This window comes from Columba livia, chromosome 2, assembly GCF_036013475.1.
Source record: "Columba livia isolate bColLiv1 breed racing homer chromosome 2, bColLiv1.pat.W.v2, whole genome shotgun sequence".
Taxonomy (NCBI): domain Eukaryota; kingdom Metazoa; phylum Chordata; class Aves; order Columbiformes; family Columbidae; genus Columba; species Columba livia.
In genome coordinates, this window is record NC_088603.1 from 114612763 (window position 1) to 114636634 (window position 23872).

The 23872-nt window shown below is 40.8% G+C and overlaps 1 protein-coding gene across 4 annotated transcripts in view; it reads left to right on the plus strand.

Annotated features, from left to right (window-relative positions):
- The window catches only part of TAF4B (TATA-box binding protein associated factor 4b), a 79355-nt gene that overhangs the window by 41270 nt on the left and 14213 nt on the right, over positions 1 to 23872 (plus strand). For 3 of the 4 annotated variants that reach the window (XR_010470523.1, XM_065053375.1, XM_065053377.1), the window contains 4 exons: positions 448 to 620; positions 3340 to 3470; positions 9067 to 9192; positions 10220 to 10276. Coding sequence is in view for 3 of the 4 variants with exons in the window: in XM_065053375.1 (XP_064909447.1) it covers positions 448 to 620; positions 3340 to 3470; positions 9067 to 9192; positions 10220 to 10276 (487 nt within the window). In the remaining variant the exon portion in view is untranslated. The remainder of the gene's footprint in view (positions 1 to 447; positions 621 to 3339; positions 3471 to 9066; positions 9193 to 10219; positions 10277 to 23872) is intronic. The other variant, XM_065053376.1, reaches the window with a different exon arrangement.

Below are 23872 nucleotides of genomic sequence, written 5' to 3' on the forward strand. Positions count from 1 at the left end.
GTAAGCTTCAGTTTGTAGGATAGGCATCTCAGAAAATGTTTTTTTTTTTTAAGTTCAATGAGTCAGCATTTGACTTTAATCAACTCTTGACTCTACCTGGTGAATTAGAGTTTTAGAACAAATTCCAGGCTGTAAGAGCGGTGGTGAATGGTGGGGGACTTGTGGGGACTTTTAATCCAGGTTTACCTGAGTCCTTGGTTTCCAAGCTTGCTCAGAATTTCAGTTTCATGTAAAGTATTTTTATACCTAGCAACTGAGGCTAACATTTGAGCTAATGCACTGGAGTGTGAAAGTTAATAGGAGCCGTCTGTGTCCATGACTACACTAAGCATCTATCGTATAAGGGTAGCTTCCAAGGTACCTGAATGTGGCTGTTTATTGATAGTTGGGAGGCCTTTTCTATTTATCCATTTTGAACAGAGTATAAAATATTGGTTTTCTCTTTAGTAGAGATGAAGATGACATCAATGATGTGACTTCTATGGCTGGGGTCAATCTTAACGAGGAGAACGCGTGCATTTTGGCAACAAACTCTGAGCTCATTGGTACAGTGATCCACTCTTGTGCAGATGAACCTTTTCTCTCCTCGGAAGCACTTCAGAAGAAGATCTTGAACATAGGTGAGAAGAAAGCATACATAACAGATATGTATGGGTGTAGTATGTCCTTGCTTGTTTCAGCAGCCAACCTCCAGTCTCTGAAGAAAGAGCTGGAGCTATGATCTGTCATCTCAATTAATGTATTTCTACCAAACTATACTGAGTTTTTTTTTACTTGCTCTTCTAGAAAACAACTGTTCTTGAACTTTTTTACATGGAAATAGTCTGAAGCACAACCAGAAAAAAGAAATTGATGCCACTTTTGCATGTGACAACTGAGCAACTTTATTACTGTTAATGGAACACATAACCATATAGATGCTAGAGTCAAATCAGACACTTAAGCATGCTTTTCTATTTCTGCAGCTCCTAACTTGGTGTGTTACACTGACTTTTCTAACAACTTTTGCATTCCTCAGCCCGTTCAGATATATGTACTCTATTGACCAACATTTCAGATCCTGGCCATGTGATGAGGAAGAAGTTGCAAACTGTTAATATGCACAGGGCAGACCTTTGTTTATGACTCCTTTTATGGAAAATCTTTAACATTTCTTTCACAGAAAATTAATGAAAGTTGTCTGTATCAGTGAACAATACATGTTGAATGGCTGAGACTAAACTGTAATAGAAAGTTTTTAGTGTATGTATCATTTCAGCTGTTAGCTTCTGAGCAAAACAATAACTGTTGCTTAGCAATTTTGTATTATGTCAGAGCAGGGAGCATGAATTTGCCCAGCACCACACTGGCTGGTACCGCTGCTCTCTATGGCAAACTGGGTGAATGTTGCTCAACTCCTTGCTCCTGCTTTCTGCTGCCATGCTGGAACAGTGAGTCTAGAGCTGAGCACTCAGGAAAGCTTGTGGTTCGTACGTGCAGTCATAATTCTGTCACAGTGCTTTAACTACGTGATTGCAAAGTCCTGCTACATGCAACCAAACTCGCCTGTGATGAGCACGGAACCTGCAAATGCTCTTTGCTGCCTCAATACGTCCCGCCCAGGTGCGCCGGCTGAGCTGAGCTGTGTGGGGCATAGCTGAGTGAAGTAAGGGCTGTATTACTAGTGAAAAAGGGAAAATATGCATTGAAACTGGTGCCTAGAAGCTTTTCTCAAGATTCAGTAAAGGGGGAAGTAGATATAAGGAAAAATAAAGACCTCTACAAAAACATAAAGTGCTTCTATAATAACTGTCTGTTTTGGGCTGTGCAGACAGTTCATTGAAAGATGGAAGGTACAAGCCTGACTGTTTATGGCTGGCATGGTAGCTGTTCCACATTAATACCACTACCATGCCTAAGAAGAAGAAGAAGAATAGTTCATGTCATAAATGAGAAGTTTTTTGATTGAAAGGGAAGGAATACTGTTAGGGAGTACAGCAATTCAGAAAACGAACACTTCTGCTTTTGAACTGAGCCCTCTTTGGTTTAGGAAGTGTGTGTGTGCACGTGGGGGGAGGTCTTGAGGTTTGGGGGGATTTTCTTTTGTCTTTAAGTTGACATCTTAGTATGCTGATGGTATAGTGGGAAACTGCTGAGAAAGTGTTGAAAGGTGCTTGAGCAAAATGAGCTTTGCACTCAGCTAATGTACAGGCCAGTGCTCACTGGCCAAGATCAAGCAGCGGGAACACTGTGATTATATTTGAGAAAACATTGTAGATTCTCCCTGTCTTGCGAGATTGTTATTAATTTTCAGTTAGAGTAGCAAAGGCAAATGAAAAGGTGACTTTTTATTTTTTTTTTATGGTGTACTGTTTATCCATTCTTAACACTCCACTTGGCAATAAATACCGAAACAGCTTTTGAAAGCGTGCTGTATATTGCATCATAAAATGTTACAGCCACTGTAAATGCAGCGAAGGGCGAGGAAAAATGCCTTTGACAGGTACAGCATATGAAAGCATGTGAAACTGCTGCCTGCCGTGCCTACCAGGGAAAAGTTGCTGCTGTCCAGGTGTCTTGACGGAGTCGTGTTGAGTGATCGATGGTGTCAACCACGGGAAGGCTTCTCTGTCAGCAGCCTGCAGCCGCAGGAGGGTTGCAGAGGTGATGCCCAGCTCTGGGCATGGGGCTGGGACAGCTTTGCCTGGAGCTGTCACCAGCCTCTGTCACAGCTGCTGAAACGCAGAGAGGCAGCAGCAGCCCGCGAGAAAAGGTTGAAGGTGATGGCATGATGACCCCGGCTGGACGTGATCTGTGCTGTCCCAGCTGCTGCAGCAGGACGGCTGGGTTGGTCTGCCTCATGTTAATTCAGTTGAGGCAGGTGAGAGGGTCCCATGTGCCTGAAATACGCTGCAAAAACCATCCTCGCTGATCGAATAAATGTCATGAGTTGTTAACAAGCACGGTGTCAAGCAGGGCAAAATGTAATTCTCCATTTTTTTTTAATTACTGGAATTAACAGAATATGGCACTAATTTCTACAGCTACCACTTCTCCCCCTCCCTGAACATGAAGCTTGATTTGTGTTCTTATTAACTTTGTCCTATAAATGACCTTGCAAGGAGAGTGGTTCTGGAGGCTAAGTGAAACAATGTCTATATTTTCTGAAGCTCCAGGCTAAGTTTTATTAATGTAATGTCTAAGATCTTTGAAGTTGTGACTTTTCCAGGAAAATCATAATCTCCAAACCTTTATTCATAATGGGTATGACTTCCAGGGGGAACAGAATACCTGCTGTGCTAATTATTTCAATTATCAGCTACTACTAAAACACGTAATGGATTTTCTCTGCTTCCACAGGTAAAAGGCATGACATTATGGAACTTAACTCTGATGTTGTGAACTTGATCTCCCATGCTACACAGGAGAGATTACGAGGGCTCCTAGAAAAACTAACTGTAATTGCTCAGCACAGATTATCAACCCACAAGGTAAAGGAAATCATTAAGCAAGTTTTGCACCAAAGTTTTCCTGCTTTGCAGCCTTGAAGGTAAACCTCTTCCAAGCACAGGCACATCATATGCAATATGTGCATTTTCAGTATCTACCAAAGGCTGGTTTTATTTTAACTGTTTATAGCCTCTAACTACTCCTTACGTTTTCCATTCGGCTTGTTCGATAGGTGCTCTTAAAACCAGGCAAAAGAGTAAATGCACACATTTCTCCTCTTCCATAGAAAGGATGGTTGTTATACAAAGTCTGTCTTGCATGGTAAATGTAAAGCTATTTTTGAATGGTCGTGGTGGTCAGGTTGATTTAGGGACTTGGGTTTGCTTTATGCATTTACTGTTGGTGGAACTGCAGTATTGGCTCAGTAAAAAGCCTTGGGAAGCTGAATTGAGTATTTTAGTTTTAGAAAGTGCTCATTGTGAAGGCAGAGATCCTTTTGATCTTAAAGTTTCCAGGACTTTTTTTCTGCCAGTGCTGCTTAAGATTTCCTCCCTCTTGTGTAAGCTCCATTCAATATAAAGTATATTGGGTTTCAGTGAGCCAGTATCCCTTAAGATGCTTGTATGTTACAAATGGGAAGCAATAGCTTACTAGTAGCCAAAATAGCTCTTTGAGGCCTTTTTTTTTTGTCATTCAATAATAAGATGTTAGTTCTTAATTTTTTAAGTATCAACCTGTTTTAGAAAAAAATTTGGGAGTTAGATTTGGAAGTTAGATGTATCCATCAGCTCTTAAATTCTTTTTTGTTGTGGTGGGTTTGGATTTTTTTTCTCATTTTTTCTTTTTACAGGAGCTTAGCACTTAATGGAACTTGACAAGAGCAGCTAACTGATGGGATGGGGTTATTTCTGTACTGAGCGCTTTTTATAGGCTTTTAAGCACTGGAGAAGCAATAATAAAGAGCAGGAACTATTTGGAAACTTCGAAGTATTTATAGTGATGTCTGGAGCAGTTGGAGTATGCTTTTCCTTGCCAGAAGAAGATGCAGTAGAAATAAAACCAATACAGAAAAATGAGAGAGTTTTATTTTATAAATCTTTAGTAATCTGTACGTGTTCTGTGTTGTCTCTCCAAAGCGGGAGATCCAACAAAGCTCGTGAGAAGAAGTGAGGTGGAAGCTCAAGTCCTGAGTGGGACTGAGTGTCTTTGCAGACAGCAAGGACACAAGGGAATGTTTTTGGACAGTCGACTTGATGGGGCTGATTTCTTTCTCATTGTTTGTCTGATTTAATTGCCAGAAAGAATGATAAGATTGTAAGACTGCAATAAGCTTGCTTGCTTTGCCTCTTTTCTCAAAAACAAAACAAATAAACAAAAAGTAATGGGCATAATAATCCTAGAGGCACGGGTGCTCTCTTTTGTTAGGCAGTTGGTATTGCACTACAGAAGAGTATCCTACAGGATTGTGTTTGTGAGTAGTAGTATTGTGAGAGATGCTGACAAGCTTATACAAATCTAAATTCAAGAACAGAACACTAGAGGGGTTTGGAGCCCTGTTATGTGTTTATATATATATATATATTTACAGACCCCAGTATTCCATCTCCCCCACTGCTTGCCCCGCCCTCTTTTCCCTCTAGGCTGTTCATAGGCACCAGTGTGCAATGTGGGCTCCATGTATTTCAGAGAATTATCCAGATCCTTTCCAGGAAGATTAGGTAGTTGCCCTGTAAGGCTTTGTGTTGGTCTACCTTCATTACATAAAGACACACAGTAATAGGGATAGGTGTGGTGAAACCAAGGTAACTATTGTTAGGGGAGAAGTTGGTGTAAAAAGTCACTAATTCATAGGATCGTGCTCGGGAAACTCTTCTTAGGAGAAAGGAAAATTATGTAATTGAAAGTTACTAACTTAACTGGCTTAAAACTATCATGGTAGTCTCTTCATCCAAAGTAGGAATAGCCTTTCAGATTGTTGTAAGCTGCTGCCTGTGCTGCAACTCATTGCAGTGCCTTTGTAGAGCCTTGGTAAGACATAAAGGCAATTAGCTGTTTTGGTTCCTCAGCTGCTTCCTTCCCACAATCTGGAGAACTGCTGAGGTATAAGAGTATGCATGTGACATAATATGATACCCAAAACCAGAATTAATAATGACAACTAAACAGTACAGTGATTAAAAACGTTTTTGTGGGCAGGTTCAACACAGCATGAGATGACTGCCATGCTCCTGTGTTTGGAGCCCACGAGCACGTGGCTTTGAGAGGCACTGTACATGGCTGTGCTATAAACATTGCTCCATGAAAACGTTTTTCCCCATGTGCAGTAGCAGTAAAACACTAGACCCTAAACTGTACTATCTGTAGGGCAATGTGGTGTGGCAGCTGCATTGTTTTAAGGGGTGAGCTCTAAATGTAGTGGAGTGAGTGCGCTTAGATGTGAAAACAGCAGCCTCCTCCTTCCCACCCCACACACCATCAAACTGCAGAATGCAGAGGTAACTTAGCAGGAAATTTTCTATTATTACCTTGGTTTAGGAGTTGACTATATAGAAGCCAAAGTTTAGTAGGTTCCCACATAGTAGCTGTGCCCCTGCAACTGCCTGTCCCTCATCTGTCCTCAGCAAGGCTATTCAACATGACTTAAACTGTTCAGATCCTGTGGGAGAACTGGCCTTCGTGGGATTCTTCCAATTTCTTTCCTGCTGCACTGTCGTGCAGCTTCCCTGTGTGTGGGTTTTTCCTTTGTGCCCCTGGACATGCCATACATTCCTGGTGCTAAACTGCAAGTGCCTTAGTCAGGTTTCAGATTCATTTACAGGTATGTGACAATCTAGGAAGGAAGTTGCAAATCACAGACAAGGCAAATAACTGCTCTTGAATTTGTCACCAGCTCTCTTCTCACTAAATTCACACCTGGGAATGCTTTGCTTCAATGCTGCATATTTCAAATGTGTGAAAACCTAACATAAAGATTTTGTGAGGAGTTGGCTGTGCTTTAGAGAGCATCCATGAAGTCTTGAATGTGTACATTTCTCTTAAGAAAAAAAAAATTGTGGAGGAATTAATTTTGTAACAGGATTGTAAAGATGCACTAGTGTGCTGTTGTTATGTGAAAGCACTAGCTTCTTTCAGGATAGTGAAGTGAGCTCTGGGTTGAATTTAGCTCAGTTACAGTAAATATGACTTTTTAACTGTCAGATACACAAGTTCAGCTTTGGCATATACAAATCTAACCACACTGTATTGTAGTTACATGTTTTATTTGTCACTAAGTTAAATTCTGTCCTCGAATACACTTGCAACTTTAGTTTTATTGGGATTGCACTGTTGTAGCTGGGATCAGTTTGGTCTTACCTGAGGAAGTTGAACTGTTACATGGACAAAAACTGCGTCCAACTTGGTCATTACAACTGAGTACAGCTTCATTATTACAGTGATGACTACAAGTTATGAACAGATATATAATACATTTTTTTTTTCTGTCTAAGCAATTCAGTGTTAAATGATCACAGAGAACAAGTTTATTGAGTATTACAAAATATAACTGCAGGTGTTCCTCTTCTAAAAAAAAAAAAAAAAAGACCTGAAATAAGGTATCTTGAAACAGTTGATGAGCAGAAATACCGTTAGGAATGCACCCATTTATTGTCCCATATCAGCTCATGGTAGTGCATTGGAGTGCTTCTGTTTGGGAGGCTTGCATTCCTAATTGTTGTAGAGTCTTAGACTTGGCTTTAAAAATGTGAGTATCTAGCTCTGAGCATTCCAGAGTGAAACACTTCTAAACTTTGGGAAAATAATCTTCTTGTAATATGGATTTCTTATTTGTCCCTTTAAAAGGATTGTGGCATGGTGGTATATTCTTATAAACTGCTGCTTCAAAACAAATTGTATTAATGTACTGAGACTGACTCAAAGTACCACATGTCTTGTGGGAGCAGGAAAAAAATATCCTGAGCAGTAGCAGAAGGGCAGGGAAAGGTTTGTTGGACATTTTTTTGCAAAGCCACAGTCTCTGCTTGGGAAAGAAAGTCTCCTTGGTGGCAGCACATGGTGTGGTCTGAGCCACAGTTGTTGATACATGACAATGTGGTGGCTCATTGAAGGGAATACAACTTAATACCAGAAGAGGCATTGATTTCATGCTCTGGCTGGCTAGGTTGTGGGAATTCAGACTGGGAGACAACAGTGCCCCACAAAGAGACTTTTACTTTTCTCTCAGGTTTTAAAAGTATATGACTGGGTATGGGAAGGAGAGTCTGAGTATCATGTGTTTGAAAACTAGAAATTTAGGAACTGAAGTCACTGATAGTCCATATACTTAAAATATACCCTTGCCTAAAATGTAGCTCTAATATGTGCTCTGCTTATGCCAGAACAGTTGTGTGTCAAGGTTGCTTCATTAAAGTGTAAGATTGGGGTTGGATAGAAAGAAGGGTTGATGAAAAAAGTAGTGGTTTTGGCTAGTAAAAGCCCAAGGATAAATTTCTCGGGAAAAGACAAGTTCACAGAGTAAGAGAAAGAAAATTACTCTAGGACATGCATTAAAGTGTGGCACAAACAGGTGACACAGATGTACATCAAGAATGGGCTCCCTGCCTTGTTTTGCCTAATGCCCCTTGGCCAATGCATGGCTTAAATAGCATGTGTTTGGAAGAGCAGAGACAGCAAAGCCAAGCTTTTCATTGCCAGTTGTCCACGTTTTAAGTCTTTCCTTTCTGTCTTCTTTCCTATCTAGACAAAGCAAAAGTAAACTCACTCAGACTTTCCAGTGAGGACAAAAATAGTATGAAAAATACACTACTGATTGCTATTTTTTTTAGACTAAAAGCACCATAGTCTTGTTTCAATGTGTGTGTGTGTGTGTGTGTGTGTTCAGTTATTATTAGAATTTGTCATTCACTGGTCCAGCTTTGCACAGAGGGCTGAACCGGATGACTGCCACAGGTCACCTTTCAACATAAACTATTCTATGACTTGAGAGCATCCACTGAAGCAAAAGTATGTATTCCTAAAGCTATAATGAACCATATATAATTAATCATCTCACTTTCTCCACCCTCAAGATTCATTATGACTAGTTTTAAATCGCCTCTCTGCTCCATAAACTCTCTCTTAGAAATACCAGGTGAGACTCATTTCAAAGTCTAGATTAAATGGCTGAAATTAAAATACCAAACACTAGAAACATAACTTTTCAAATATTATCTTTTCATCACCCTTTCTCTTTAAAATTGAAAGATATGATATTCTGTGGCTTTAAAATTATTTTTTTTCCCCTCTTAACCTGTCCTAAAGAAAGTCTTGTACATGTGTTTGTACTGGATATGAAATTGCTGTTTAAAACAAAATTTTAGCCTTTAGACTTCATTTTTGTTCCATTGTTGTTAGAGTTACAGAACTAGATGTTGCTAATGTCATTCTTGCAAGATCCTCTTGCTAGTCATAGATGCCAAGAAACATTTTTTCAGTGGAGAGGAGATGTGGAAATGACTAACCAACACCTGAAGTCGTTCTGACACAGCCTACACTTTTACACTTTGAAAACTTAGGGTGTTCTTTTTGTTCCCATTGGGCTTATTAGCTGTAGCGGTGTATGTGAAAGCCCAGTTGACTATAACAAACTTGTCTTTCCAGGGCAATGATAGGTACATCGTATCTAGTGACACCAGAGCACAGCTGAGATTTCTTGAGAAGCTTGATCACCTAGAAAAGCAGAGAAAGGATGAAGAGGAACGTGAAATGCTGCTTCGAGCAGCCAAGGTAAGAACTTAGCTTCTTACTTTCCAAGGAAGTAGTGGTGTCCTTTAGACTGATGAACATCCTCAGGTTTCTCCTATTTCTGCTTTAAATATAGTAACCATTAACCTTGTAACTGGAAATGTGTAATGTTTAGGATAGCTTAGGCTATACAGAGTGGGATTTTAGCTTTTTCCATTCTTTAAAAAATAACAAGAGTTCTTTCAAATGTGTAGTGAGGTGAACTCTCACTTTGAGATTATTCTTACTGGTGAAAATTAAATAAAAGAAGTATTCACATAGCCATAAGTGTCCTTCTTGGCTCTATTTCTGGCTCTGGAATCAGTATGCCTGTCTCCGTATCTGTGTATGGGTTCACTAAGCTTGTTCAAGCTGAAGCCTGGTGGAAGCCCACATCCTGCCAGTTGTATTTTTTTTCTGTAGTCAGATCAGTGCTAGCCATGGAGCTGGTACCCTGGCATCTGAGAACCCCTGATGGAGCCACTGCTAGCACAGAATAAGTACCCTTCTTCCCCCTTCCCTCCCCTCAAGAAGCGAAGCAAAAAAAAAATCAGTAGGTGTTGCTCCCTCAGATGTGACTTGATTGTCTTCTGTTGGTTGCTTTTTTTTTGGTTTTGTTTCAAGCTGAATTCTGGAGCCCCTTGGGTGGAAGCCTAATCTTGATTTGAAAGAATCATGTTATACTTGCGCGAGTATGACTCCCTTTCTTTCCTGTACTTCCTGTCGTTTTTAAGTGTCTGCTGCTGACATGAACAACATCATGCCTAGACTGGACCTGACTGACAGTGTTAGCATCATTTTCAGCTTAATCTTGCTTCAGGCTAGAGCAGAGGCAGCCGGCCCAGATGAGAAGGGGGGTGTGTGTATGTGTGTGGAGGGGGAGGGAAGCCAGTCTGGATTGAGGCATTCAGCCCTGGAGCTAAATCTTTCAATCACCAGAGAAAATTGTCATTTATTAAATATTTAATGGATACGATGGTGTTTGGATGCCAGTTATTTATACTCAGTCTTTCTCCTCTTCCTTTGGTAGAGCCGTTCCAATAAAGAGGATCCAGAGCAACTGCGGTTAAAGCAGAAAGCGAAAGAGGTAGGACTTTCCAGTTACCATTCTTGCCTTTGTGTGTTGAGAGAAGGTTGGCAGCCCTGTCCTGGCAATTAGGTCAGGGTTTATTTTGCTGCTGCATACCATTTGCAGAGGCCTTGGGGAAGGACAGGAACTGCCACAGGCAAGGGCAGTGCTTCAAATGAGGTCAATGAATTATGAGCTGTCTTTTTTAACATTTTATTTTCATAGTTTCAGTCCTGTCTAGAAATGGTCCTTTGTAAACTGCAGCGCTACACTTGGTAGGAATATAATGTGGGATTAGGGGGAAAAAAAAAAAGAAACTTTGAGATTTAGCATCTGGGACTGTACAATAGGCTACATTTTTCCAGGGTAATTGTTCGTTTTGTAAATCTGATACTGCTTATAATTCTTTGGCTGGGAGGCGGTACTGGGATTTAGTTTTAAATGGAAAACGCCTCTGGCTTTTAATTTTCTGGGCCCAGCAGTTTTCTGTTCTGGAATGGAGCCCTTGTTTCACACAGTTCATGTTTAGCTGCAGGGGTTTTAGTTTATAGCTTAGACTGGTTAAGCTTTTACTCCCAGAGGCCTCTGCATAGCAACTGTAGAAATCAACAAATAAGTTCATTTATGTCTGCAGCCTCCTCTCAGTAGCTGACTTTTTACATTTCCCAATATCCATTTCCTGACTTTTCTAGCCTGAGAGAAAAAAGCTCCACTAATTGGAGCTTATTTTAATTGAGCCTTAATATTGGATCTCACTGGAGTTGCCCCCAGAGCTACTGGGAACAGAATGAAATGAAAGTACCTAAGGTTGAAGATGTGTGTGCGTGTGTATGTGTGTGTGAAATTTTTCACTTGACCTACAGATTCTTTTCCCTGCTGAATAAATCATCAAGCCTGTTCACATTTCTGATTAAGGATCTGACAGCAGACGATAATAAAGACAATTGAGGTGTGAGACGTGTGATACAGAGCTGAAGAAATTGGTTTCTATAGTTACTTGACTGATTTCATGCAATTTTTAAGGATCTTTGTGCTAAATGAGAGTGATTTTCTGAGCAACCTTTTTCCTTAACTGTGCCTCTTGAACTATGAAATTTGTTGTTGCTTAACATTGCTGCACTTGGCTCCTACGTGCCAGCAGCAGCAGCAGGTTATTTATGAATGCTTTAAAGGCCCTTATTGTTTGGATTAATGTAGGAACCCAGGCAAAACAAATGGAAATCCAGTAAAATTAAAATCAATGCTCTGGATTTGCACCATAGTATAAGAAATTTGTAAAATAAGAGGAGAGAAAAAGAACGTGGTTTACTATTTGTCTTTTAATTCTTTTTTTCTGGTTACATCTCTTTCTTCATGCTTACAATCTGTGAGTACAAAGTTGCCCTGAAGCCCTTCCCAGTTTGCCTCTAGTGCCACCAGGATCAACAATCAGTGGGTGATGCTAATTTGTCTTGTTTTGTAGGTGACTTTACCTCCGCATCATCTGGTCGTTTCTAGAGGTTCTTTCTTTTAATAAAACACTGCAAAGCAATTCGTTTATGCAACTTCTCTCTTTTCCTCTGAACAATAATGTGTAGGATCTTGAAAAATATTCTGTGATTTGCATATTTAGAACAGAAAGAAGTTAGATGTGTATGTTTTGAGTCACTTTTTAGATTAGTTGGTATTGTTAATGAGACCTCTTAAAAAGTGGCATATAGGTGTACAAAATAAGGAGCCAACAGAGTGGAAAGGTGTCTGAGTTTAGTACTTAATGTTCTATCAAGTGCTTTAATTCACATCCTTTAGTGCATCTTGTGCCAGATTAACACAGCCTTCATTGTGTTTGTCCTGAATATTTCTCTATGCTGTGCTGCTTCAAGAGTGATGGTCTCCAACTGCTTCAGCAAAGAAGAGGAGACAAATGTGCCTCTTGGGACAGCACAGATCTTTGTATTGGTATCGCCTTGCCATCTGTCCTACTGCTTTGTTCTCGGGCGAGTGGGACAGCCAGAACTTCTCCAGGCTTCACATGCTGCATGGGAAACCCACCTCCCATGCCAGGGGTGCTTTCTTACCTGTGAGACCATCCCAGGCTTGAGAGGAAATGAGCCCAAATGCAGCTGGTCAGTTTGGGCACTTTATTGACAGTTTGGAGATAAATGGTCAGCACAGATTTGCATGAAAAAAATGCAAACCTGAGCTGAGCAGGAATAAGAGCAAAATAAAAATCAACAAATATCCCAAGGCTGAAACTGGTGACTCAGAAGCACAATGTGTACTGGGATGAAAGCCTGAAAAGGCTCACCGGTGTCTGTCTTACCATGTTTTGAGTGTAACCTGCTCCTAACAAACCACACTTGAGAATTTTGATACCTCTGTCAGATGGAATCGGATCATTTCCAGGCCACTGTGGTGAGTATCTACTGGAAAGCCCAATCTGATCTGCTTAAAGTTCTTTAAGAATGAATATGGCCCTTCCTTCCTCAAAGGTGTCTCTTATGTGTTGTTGGTGACCTCCCAGGAGAAGGCTGTGAGATAATGGCACTGGGGCATGTTCTAAAGCAATGTTTCCCAAAATGGAGAGTGCACATCCTAACAGTGAATACTTATGAATCCAGGATGTGCTGTCATCCGGCAGCTGGAGGCAACATCTTAACATTGCTGGAAGTACATCCAGAGACTCAGCAGTGGATTCTTTTATCCAAAAGGCTATATACATAATTGCTGTGACCTTTTCATCCCTTTTTGCATGACCTATTGCCTCAAACTTCCCCTATGCCAACTCATTTACTTTGCTATATTCTTAGTCTATGTAGCTTGCTATGAATTAATTCTTTATTTACTTCCCCCTTTCACCTGCTCCAGCAGATTTCAGTGCCTACAGAAAGTGTGCATTCCTTCTGACACAGCTGCAAGGCTCACCCCAAGCTGCTCCTTTGTGCACTCAAGATTTTTGCCCTTGCTCACCTCATGGGCCAGCTCTTTGTGCAATGGCATTCCCAAAGTCGGGGTAAATTACCCCTGCTTTTCATTCAGCCTTATCTGCTACTTCAAGCTGAGAGGAGACAGTCCATGCATTGTCCCTGATGTTTGCCATTTTAAACCATAACTTTTTTTAGGTGCTTTCTGCTATTTCCTGTTCTACTTTCAACTATGCTTCCCATTACAAAGAAACTGTTCTGTTGGTGTACTTCTTTTAACTGTATTTATAGTTTATCCCCGGCTTCATCCCTTTTCTGAAATTAGCTTGCTTAAATTGAGTAGGTGTAGGATACCATCAGATGCACAAGCATGCCATATGAACAGTGCATCCCAGAAGAACTGTAAATTGTCAGTATTCAACAGCACGTACTGTAACTTTAAATATAAACCCTGATTTTTTGTGCTTCTGTCTCTCATCTTCAAAAGCAGCTGTGCTCATAGCGTGGCTTCAGGAAGCTGAAGGCAGAGGCCAGGCAAACCTTCTCAGTAGTTTGTGTGCCAGGTTGCGATTTGGGGTCAAGCAGGTGAATGGGCATCGTACTGGCAGCATCTCTGCTGATTCTGCAGCAGCTCCCTTCATCTCTGCTCTTATGTTGTGGCACCTTACAGCATCTATTGGTGGATAAAGGAAGGCACGAGTGAAGCACCTGATGGGCAGCAGACGTGCCTGCCCCACAGCTTGCTCTTCCAGCAGCTCTGTTTGCTGGCGACTGCACAGTCCCTTGTTCCTGCCTGCTTGATGCATTCACGCATTTTACTGGTTTGATTTTGACACAGATGTCGCAAGATGGCAGCAGATGAGATGCTGAGAAAATTCAATACCTTTACTATCAACTGACTGGGAGGGAAATAGCAAACCCCAGGGTTTGTTGTTCATTTGCTTGTTTGGTTGGTTTTTTTTTTAATAGAGACAAAACAAACCCTACAAAGAACTTGAAACAAAAGGTCCACGTGATTCCAGTGTGTTCCTGGGTTTTATATAGTAATGACTGAACTTTAGTTGTTCTGTAGTATCTTTTTTCAAAAATCATCTTCTTTTTTTTTTGTTCTATTTCATGTGTCCATCCTAACTCTTTCCCTTATTTCCTCTCACATTCTCAGATAACAAGTAACTGTAACATGATTCTTTGTCAGCTGCTCTCCCTACCATCTCCAACCCACATTTTCAAGATGTTTGTTTCCTTTTTTCCCCACACCTTTTCTGCTGCTTCTCTATTTCATCTTTTGGACCTAACGGTTCAAATTCTTTAAGACAACTCTTGTGGTAGGGGAAGAGGAAACTCCCTAGTTAACCATAACCTCTCAAATAAGCAAACAAGATGCTGAGAGCGAAATAAGATCTCATCACGATCAATTGGCTTTTATATGAGCCTTCAGTGACATCCTGAGAGCTTCTGTTTAATTATCTGATTTATATTATCTTTTTTTCTTTTTTTTCTGTAGTGTTTCTTACCTGCTTCTGCCTGTTTTGGGGGAAAAAAAAAAGGCATGATTATTGAATAGACATAAATTTTGTTACCTGTAGTGTAGCCCTACAAAATAGCAAAGGGCTATTATCAGAGAATCTGTGTGTTATGCTTCTTGCAGAAAGTCAGGGATGGGAATTCTGTTAAGTGTTACATTATTGAGGAAACTAAAAAGTCAATCAAATCCCTGTTTATAGGACATTTGTATTGGTGTTTTGAAGGAGCAGAAGAGAAGAGCAGCTGAGACGCTGCATAAGATACCCTAAACTGAGCTGACTGGAAGACCAGAACAACTATCTTTATCAAGTGAAAAACAAAAGCCCCCCCAGAACTCCATTAAGACTGTTCTTGGGTTTTCAAATAGCCTTTTCTAGGTTTGTCTGATTGATAGACTATAATGGACACGTAACCAGCTGAAAGTATGGACTGGGATTAGAAGCTTGCTAATAGAGGAAAATTTAGAACTGAAAGTATGACAAAAAGATGATAATGGAGAACCAGAGAGTTCTGTGCCGAGAATGAGTGTTGGGTGGACTAAATGGTGAGATGGAGAAACCTGTAGGTAGAAGATAAGTCTTAAATGTCCTCTAGCATTGAGACCTCAAGAGGGAGTGAATCAATACACAGTGTTTAGAGCAGCTGAAAATCATTCAAAAAATCATGTGTTTAGAAGAACTGTGATTGGTTTTACAGTAACATCTTGCAAGGGCTGAGCACTGTACTGTTGCAATAATGCAGGTCTGCTGATGGTCATTGAGCAGTCTTCTCACATGTGATAGCATCTGAAACAGAAACTGCAGAATATATTGCTTTGGTGTGGTGTGCTGTAGCCTCTTCTTGACCTTGTAGCAAAAGTAGCCTGGGCTGTGTCTGAAAACAGACGTGAAAAGAGTTCGGTGCTGGATGCTAGACACCCAGGAATTTCTCTGGGCCTCCAAAAAGCAAGCTGATGCGACTGCACGGGGAAAAGCATGCTCCAGGTGTACTAGAATATACAGATATGCATCAATAATTAAGCAAAACAACAACAAAAAAATCATTGTAAAAGGAAATAAAAAGCCAAAGATGATTAAGGGAGTGGAACATCTCCCTTATGAGGAAAGGCTGAGGGAACTGGGTCTCTTTACCTTGGAGAAGAGGTGACTCAGGAGTGACCTCATTAATGTTTACAAATATATGAAGGGTGAGTGCCACAAGGATGGAGCCAGGCCCTTCTCAGTGACAGCCAGTGATAGGACAAGGGGCAGTGGGTTCAAACTGGAACACAAGAGGCTCCACTCTAATTTGAGAAGAAACTTCTTCTCAGTGAGGGTGCCAGAGCACTGGAACAGGCTGCCCAGGGGGGTTGTGGAGTCTCCTTCTCTGGAGACATTCAAAACCCGCCTGGACATGTTCCTGTGCAGCATCATCTCAGTGTTCCTGCTCCGGCAGGGGGATTGGACTGGATGATCTTTTGAGGTCCCTTCCAATCCCTGACATTCTGTGATTCTGTGAAATACACACTCCACACTTGGGAAATTCTTAACAGGATGGGCAAATTTAGGAGTCAAGTTGTCACTGCACCCTTTACTTTTTTCATTAATTCTGTGGGGACATAGTTAGTTATATATCAGAGAATGTCAAATAGCAACTGAATTTTTTTTTTTTTCAAATGGATATATTACTACTGGAAAAAAATTTCTGTTGCTCTCCAAATCATCTTATTGCACCCTCTAGTTCTAGACAGACAAGGGACCTGGTCTTGGGGACATAGCCACGTTTTGTGCCCATTTCTGCCACTGAGGCACATATGTGGAACATTACCTGAAAAAAACTACAGTATTACATATAGCCCTCTTATAAGTTAGGACTGCATATCAAACCAGTGTATGCTATTCTGCCTTTCTGCTGTTAAATCTAAATTACAACAGAGGGAAAAGTCAGTGGAAACTAATTGTATGGCTAATTAAAACAGTTTGAAAGGAAGCAATTGCAAGAAGAGAAATTGCATTATAGTCAAGAGAAGAGGATGATAAATGTTTAAATATGCAGCCTTCAAATGTCAGTTTTCCTCAGAGAATGTCCCCCATATGAGAAGTCTGCTATTCAACCACATTCAACCTGTAGGGCAGAAAATTTAGTATGGGAAAGGTAGAGGCTGGAGGCAGTAATGCTCATGGAGCTTTATGACAACCAGTGCGAGAGGCTTGGGATAGAAAACAGATTTTTAAGGTTTATTTTTCATTTTCATCACAAGTTCCTTAAAATGCTTAACAGAATGTGAAAAAAATCGAGTTCTTTTTTTCCAAAGACAATGAAGGGAGAAGAGACTGGGAGCAGTAGAAAACTTTCAAAGCACTAAATGGGGGACTCAGTGAAACCCAGTGAAATGTTGAAAAAGATGCTCAGGAAGAAGAATGAATAGAAAGAAGAGAGAGAAGTTGGTTCAATGGGATAAGCGGCCCCACTTAAAAAGTACCTCAATATTTAGTTCTTCAAAAATTTTCATTAAGAGGCAATAGTAAGGACCCATGTCGGTTTTCAGGTTCCTTTTTCACTGATGCAAGCAAGAAAAAAGTGAATGTTGATATTTGATCACAGTTTTTTTTTACTTACTTTGAATTTTAATATTCATTAATTTATTGTTTAATTTCTTTATTGTGGAAGCTGAAAGAATTGGGGCCTTCTGCCTCTTTTGTATGCTTATATTCCTTGCATTTTTTCCCCTGCAAGTCTTCTACAAATTCTTGTTCATCTACATTAGTGCTTTTATTACTCCTGATGTACTTATTGCTGGATAAGACACATAACCCTTAGGCATACATTAACTTGTCTTCAGCCTTCCCTGGTTTCCTTTCCTGCCAGTTCTTCTGTTAGTTTAAATATTTATTTAATCTGTCCCATACTTTCAGCCTACAATGTCATACATGGAAACATCCCCACTTTTTTATTGATATTAAACTCAGTATCATGTACATGTGCTTTTTAGTCTTTCCTTTCTATTAATCACAACCAAGTCCAGATCTGTGGTGTTTTGCTTTTCCATCTGTCTTTCCAGCATTTCTTCTGAGCTCATATACATCCATACGGCTGTATTTATTTGTTGTTATGTTGCCAATAATATTTTTGGGGTGTTTTTTTTTTCTAAACATAAGTTCCTAGCCTTTAAATCTGAGCAGTGGAGAAAAGAAATCTCTTAATTTATCTCCTAGTACTTTAGATATTGAAGCTTCTGCAGAAGTGGGCAGTGGTATAAATGTCTTGAGATGCATGTCATCTGCCAACATTGTGCTGGACAAATTCCACCTATTTGGCTTTTCCTTAACCTCAAGCCTGTTACTGCTCTATGAGCCTTGGCTAATACAGGTGCTTGATTTTTTGTCTCTAGGGAAATCTGCCCTGGTAAAACTATTCTTGAGGATCTAGAGGGTAAAGGTTTCACATGCTCATCTTCTATGAAAGCTTATACCAAATACCCTGTTCTGCCTTGGGTACTTTGTGACCTGACATGAGGGTTTTCTTTACTCCTTTTGAAGGTGAACATGAACACAAGTCTGATGAGGAGCAGCTGAAGGAACTGGGGCTGTTCAGCCTGGAGAAAAGGAGGCTGAGGGGAGACCTTGTCACTGTCTACAGCTACCTGAAAGGAGGTTGTAGCATGGAGGGTGTTGGTCTCTTTTTCCAAGTAGCAAGTGATAGGATGAGAAGAAATGGCCTCAAGTTGCACCAGGGAAGGTTCAGATTGGATATTAGGAAAAATTTATTCACAAAAAGGGTTGCGAAACACTGGAACAGGCTGCCCAGGGAAGTGGTGGAGTCACCATCCCTGGAGGCATTTAGAAGACCTATAGACAAGGTCCTCAGTGATGTGGTTTAGTGCCAAAGTTAGGTTGTGGTTGGACTCAGTGATCCTGAGGGTGTCTTCAACCAAAATGATTCTAGGATTCTATATATTGAGCTAGGTAGCTATTGCGTTTCCCCCCTTTGATAATACAGATGCTGTACACATCATGGATTAGCTGGTATGAATTAGTTGACTTTACTTGTAGCAGAGTATGCTTTTTCCTTTCTTCAGCTGTGTTTAAGGAATTCTTCCTCCAGTGTCTGCATAAGTTGAATTACTGGAGTTCTGATAATGTGAACAACCACATATCATGTACTTGATAACTGAAAGGATTTAAAGCCAACTTGCAGTATTGCTTTACAAAAACAAGTCTTGGCATCTCATAGCTGAAGTACTTCTTATCTTCTTATGCAACTTGAAATTTAATTTTTAATAATAAAATGCCACAAAAATGTCATTGGTGTAGTACTAAAATAGATTTTGCTTTTTTTCTGAAATGTGGAATATGAAACATAAGTGAGATAGAATTCCTGTGAGCAGGAAAAGAAATATTTTTCTCAGTAAAGGATTGAGTGAAGAACGGAGAGGTCAATTTAAAAACCTTTCATTTTGTGTGATTACAGCCATGCTGCAAATGCCATTTCACTATAAGGGAGGACTTTAAAACGTGCCTCACTTCTTGATTTGTGCTGCAGGTCAGATTAACTAAAATGGTTATTGTGCCACCCTAGAGATTCCTGCTTGCTGCAAGACCAGACTTTAAACCCTATTTTTATTATTAAAAAGGCCAGCAGCAACAAAGACTATTTTACAAGTTCTGAGACGTTTTCATAGCAATTTGATCTTTATACACAGGTTTTTAGAACTCTTTGTACTGCAATTCTTAGCATATGTAAAAATTGGAAAGTGGGGAGAAGCCTGAACGTTCATTTGCCTCTTGCCTGGAGAGTGTCCCTTCTCAACACCCTTCTCAAGGAATGAATTTTGAAAAGAACATGTGTTGGACTCCTGTGTTGTGGTGGAACAGCAGCGTCTTTCACAAGATGAAGTAGGTCAGGTTGAGGGGAAACCTGCTAGTTTGTGGGTCCGATGTATGGGGCAGGTTCACCCTCCTCCTCTTGAGTTGCCATGACACACTTGTATCTTCAAGGGGAAAAGAAAAATAATGTTTTCAAGATACAGACGTGGGTATGACAGTTCTTATTTGTAGCCTATTTCAGAGACACCAATATTAGTGAAAGCAGCCTCTAGAAAGGAAGAAATATTAGATGCAGCTTCTCTGTGTTATATTTTAATAAAGTGTATTTACTATTATAGTTTAACTGTCTTTCACTTGCTGCAGTGATCTTTCTGCCCTAACTTGTGTGCTACAAAACTGTCTGTTTAAGAAAGATTTGACTCAACATAGTTGCCTCTTGCCCTCTCTTAATCTTGTTTAGGAAACTCCAGCAATAGTTAGCCAGCCAGTATCCTCAGGTATCCCTTGATGTTATCTGCCTGTCTTCCCCTTATCCAGTGCTTTTAACTGCTCATACAATGTTTGGACATTTAATCTCACACTTTTTAATGGAACAAAACTTGATGAAAAGATGATTTTGCTGGCTTCAGCAGGGTAATTTGGATGCCTGCCCAAATGGCTTAATGGGGATCTGTTGAGTCCATTATGGAGATTGAGTGTTTAAATTCATTTGTCTTAATTATCTTCTCAGAAAAATCCCCAAGATGTCTAGAATGCAACAAGACTATGATTTCTTTTTTTCTTTTACAATAAAACCCAGCTGAGATTCCTTCTGATTTGAAAAATCCTTTGACTGATAATGGGGTGGAAAATGTATTGGGGAGAATAGATGATGGTAATGACATGCATTTCCAACATCATCTTGGGAACTGCGTGGTCAAAGATGCAGCAATTATGCTTCTAGAAAGCACGTCGTTTTCATACCACGTCATCCCACCCTTTGTATCGGTGGGTTTTCTGCCAGCCCTGCCCTCCAGCAGCAGCACTCGCTGCTCCAGGTGTCTGTGGTGACAGCATCCATGGTGACAGTGTGTTTGGCCAGCTTCGATTGTGTGGGGTAAATGGTGACAGTGCCCCAGTCGTCAGCGAGAGCAGCACTCTGGTGCCTCCCTCAAGAGGCACCTAACCCACCCAGTCCCCTTCACTCATGCTGATGCCAACAGAGAGTTCCCTCGGTATTTAATTCATAGCTCTGCCTCTGGTCCTCCATCTTTACCATGGCTGCTCCTCAACACCAGCTGTAAAAAGGAGAGGAGGCCTTATTTCATATAATTATTTTGGTTGGAAAAGACCTTTAAGATGATCAAGTCCAACCATTAACCGAAGACTGTCAAGTCCACCTCTAAATCATGTCCCTAAGAACCTCATCTACATGTCTTCTAAACACCTCCAGGGATAGTGACTTCACCACTTCTCTGGCAGCCTGTTCCAATGCCTGACAACCCTTTCCATGAATATTTTTTTCCTGATATCCAATCTGAACCTTCCTTGGCACAACTTGAGGCCGTTTCCTATCACCTGCTACTCAGGAGAAGAGACCAACCCCCTCCATGCTACAACCTCCTTTCAGGTAGTTGTAGACAGAGATAAGGTCTCCCCTCAGCCTCCTTTTCTCCAGGCTACATAAGCCCAGAATTTCAGTGCTGCTTCAAGCCAGTGACCAAATGTTCAGCAGCCACCTGTTTTTGACATGTGTAACTGCAGCAAAGCTGGTTTGTATGTGTTTTGTAGGGGTTAAGGGAGAAGGGAGGATGTGTTTTGTGATGGCTGCCAGGGATGGAAGCACAAGGTTAGACTGATAAAAGACTTTTAGTTTTTTTGTTTTAGGTTTAATAGTTTTACAAGTCCTTTTCATTTTAAGTGCAGTGATTCTTAAAAGTAAAACAAAACATCTTTCCCCTTCTGGTTTTCTTTGCCACTGGAGCCTTTTGGGATTTAATCTGCTCCCAGAGGGATGCCATGTGCTTTGCGTGTTGCAGTGCCTCTTCTCATGCAAGAAAGCTGCCGTGTCCATGCAACCACTGTGATGACCGAACTACATGGTTCGCAGGAAGGTGCATTTCTACGGGGATGCTCCCAAGCTGTCTGTAGGTAGAGGTGGCTCCAGGTGTTGGGCAGCTGGGGCTGGAAGTCAGCATGTGCCCCTTTCAAAGAATCTCAGCATTTTATTCCTCCCGATTAATCCAGGGGGTGAAGACATCACAAAAAAGTGGTTTCTAAGCCTCAGTGTTTCACAGAGGTTTATGACGTTTCAAGTTACTTCTTTGGATTTAGTCTTATTTTTGCCCATTCCTCATTGGTTGCAATGTGCTCCTAATAAATATAGATATTTAAGACTGAGATTAAAGGGAACTTTATCTTAAACATCTTATCCAAGTAGGCCAGCTGGAGGTAATGTCAGATGATTTCAGAACTGTTGTTTTCAAGTTTAAGGGACATAAAACCTTACAGTCTCTAAAATATTCTTGAAAGCAATAGTATATCCTTGGAAAAAGACAAAAAACCCCATTCAGAACTGAAGTAATTCTAATAAATACAGTTATCAATGTTTACTTGGCACACTAAAGCGAGACTGGTGTGAGGTAAGTGAATGATGGTGTCTAGCATTGAAGAAATACTTCTATAAGGAAAAGCCTACGTAGTGTGATGAAAGCTGACTTGCAAATGGTGTTTGTTTTTGTAAATGAATCATGCCTCATCTTAAAAAACCCAAACAGATAACAACAGAAAAAAAACCCCACAACAACTACTCAACATATGTACATCAAAGTCTTGCATTCCCCAATTTCTGTTGAAAAATCTTGAGCATATGTATATTTTGAGTCTTGTGAGGCAGGATATCCTTTTAGGAATCTTGCACTGAAATACTGTTTTTCTTTAAATAGCCTCACTGGCTGCAGTACTTGATGTGAATCTGCCAGCATCACTAAAGTAAGAACGAGTCTACCAATCTGAACTAAAATAACAGACTTGGCAGGGAGGTGAAGCCAAGCCCCAAAAACCAACCCAAATGAAAAAACAAACTCTTGACAACAATAGAGACACCACTGTTCTGCCCCCTGAACCCATGGTATTTTTTTTATTATGGATTCTTAGTGATATAGTAGCAAATGGGGGATTAGTGCTGTGTAGGTGCTAGGAGCTCATTTCTTTACCAGCTGAATTTTTGTTCTTCAAGTGAGATCTCTAGGAGCTGAAAAGCAAACAAAGACATATTGTGTATTGCAAGCTTAGTAACCAAAATATCTATACTGACCGAATGAGGATTTCTTTTTTTTCTTTTTTTTTTTTTTATATGAATTGCTGCGTTGAGGGAAGGGAGGAGAGTTGGATGCTTTGCTATAATGATATGGCTGTGCTTTCTTTAAAGACATGGACGTCCATGAATGTAAATAATTCCCATCCAAAACTCCAGGTTCCAGTATAAGTTGGGGAATGACCTATTAGAAAGTAGCGTAGGGGAAAGGAACATGGGGGTCCTGGTGGACAGCAGGATGACCATGAGCCAGGACTGTGCCCTTGTGGCCAGGAAGGCCAATGGCATCCTGGGGTGTATTAGAAGGGGGGTGGCTAGTATGTTGAGAGAGGTCCTCCTGCCCCTCTACTCTGCCCTGGTGAGACCACACCTGGAATATTGTGTCTAGTTCTGGGCCTCTCAGTTCCAGAAGGACAGGGAACTGCTGGAGAGAGTCCAGCGCAGGGCAACAAAGATGATTAAGGGAGTGGAGAATCTCCCTTATGAGGAAAGGCTGAGGGAGCTGGGGCTCTTTATCTTGGAGAAGAGGAGACTGAGGGGTGACCTCATTAATGTTTACAAATATATAGAAGGTGAGTGTCATGAGGATGGAGCCAGGCTCTTCTCTCTGACAACAAATGGTAGGACAAGGGGTAATGGGTTCAAACATAAGAGGTTCCAGTTAAATTTGAGAAGAAACTTCTCAGTGAGGGTAACAGAGCACTGCAACAGGCTGCCCACGGGGGTTGTGGAGTCTCCTTCTCTGCAGACATTCAAAACCCACCTGGACACATTCCTGTGTAACCTCATCTAGGTGTTCCTGCTCTGGCAGGGGGATTGGACTAGATGATCTTTCAAAGTCCCTTCCAATCCCTGACATTCTGGGATTCTGTGAGTGGGAAGAGCATGGGCTAAGGAGCTGTTATAGTTGTGTGTTGGATCATTTAAAGATTAACATCAAACCTAGAGGTTTGTGCTTAAGGACAAACTCGACCTGTGTAAATAGAAAACCTTCCTTCTCTACAGAGAGAGTGAGCATGTCCCCCTCCACCCACGCTCCAAGTTGGACAGCTGGTGGATCTGAAAGCAGTGTAATTGTATTAGCAAG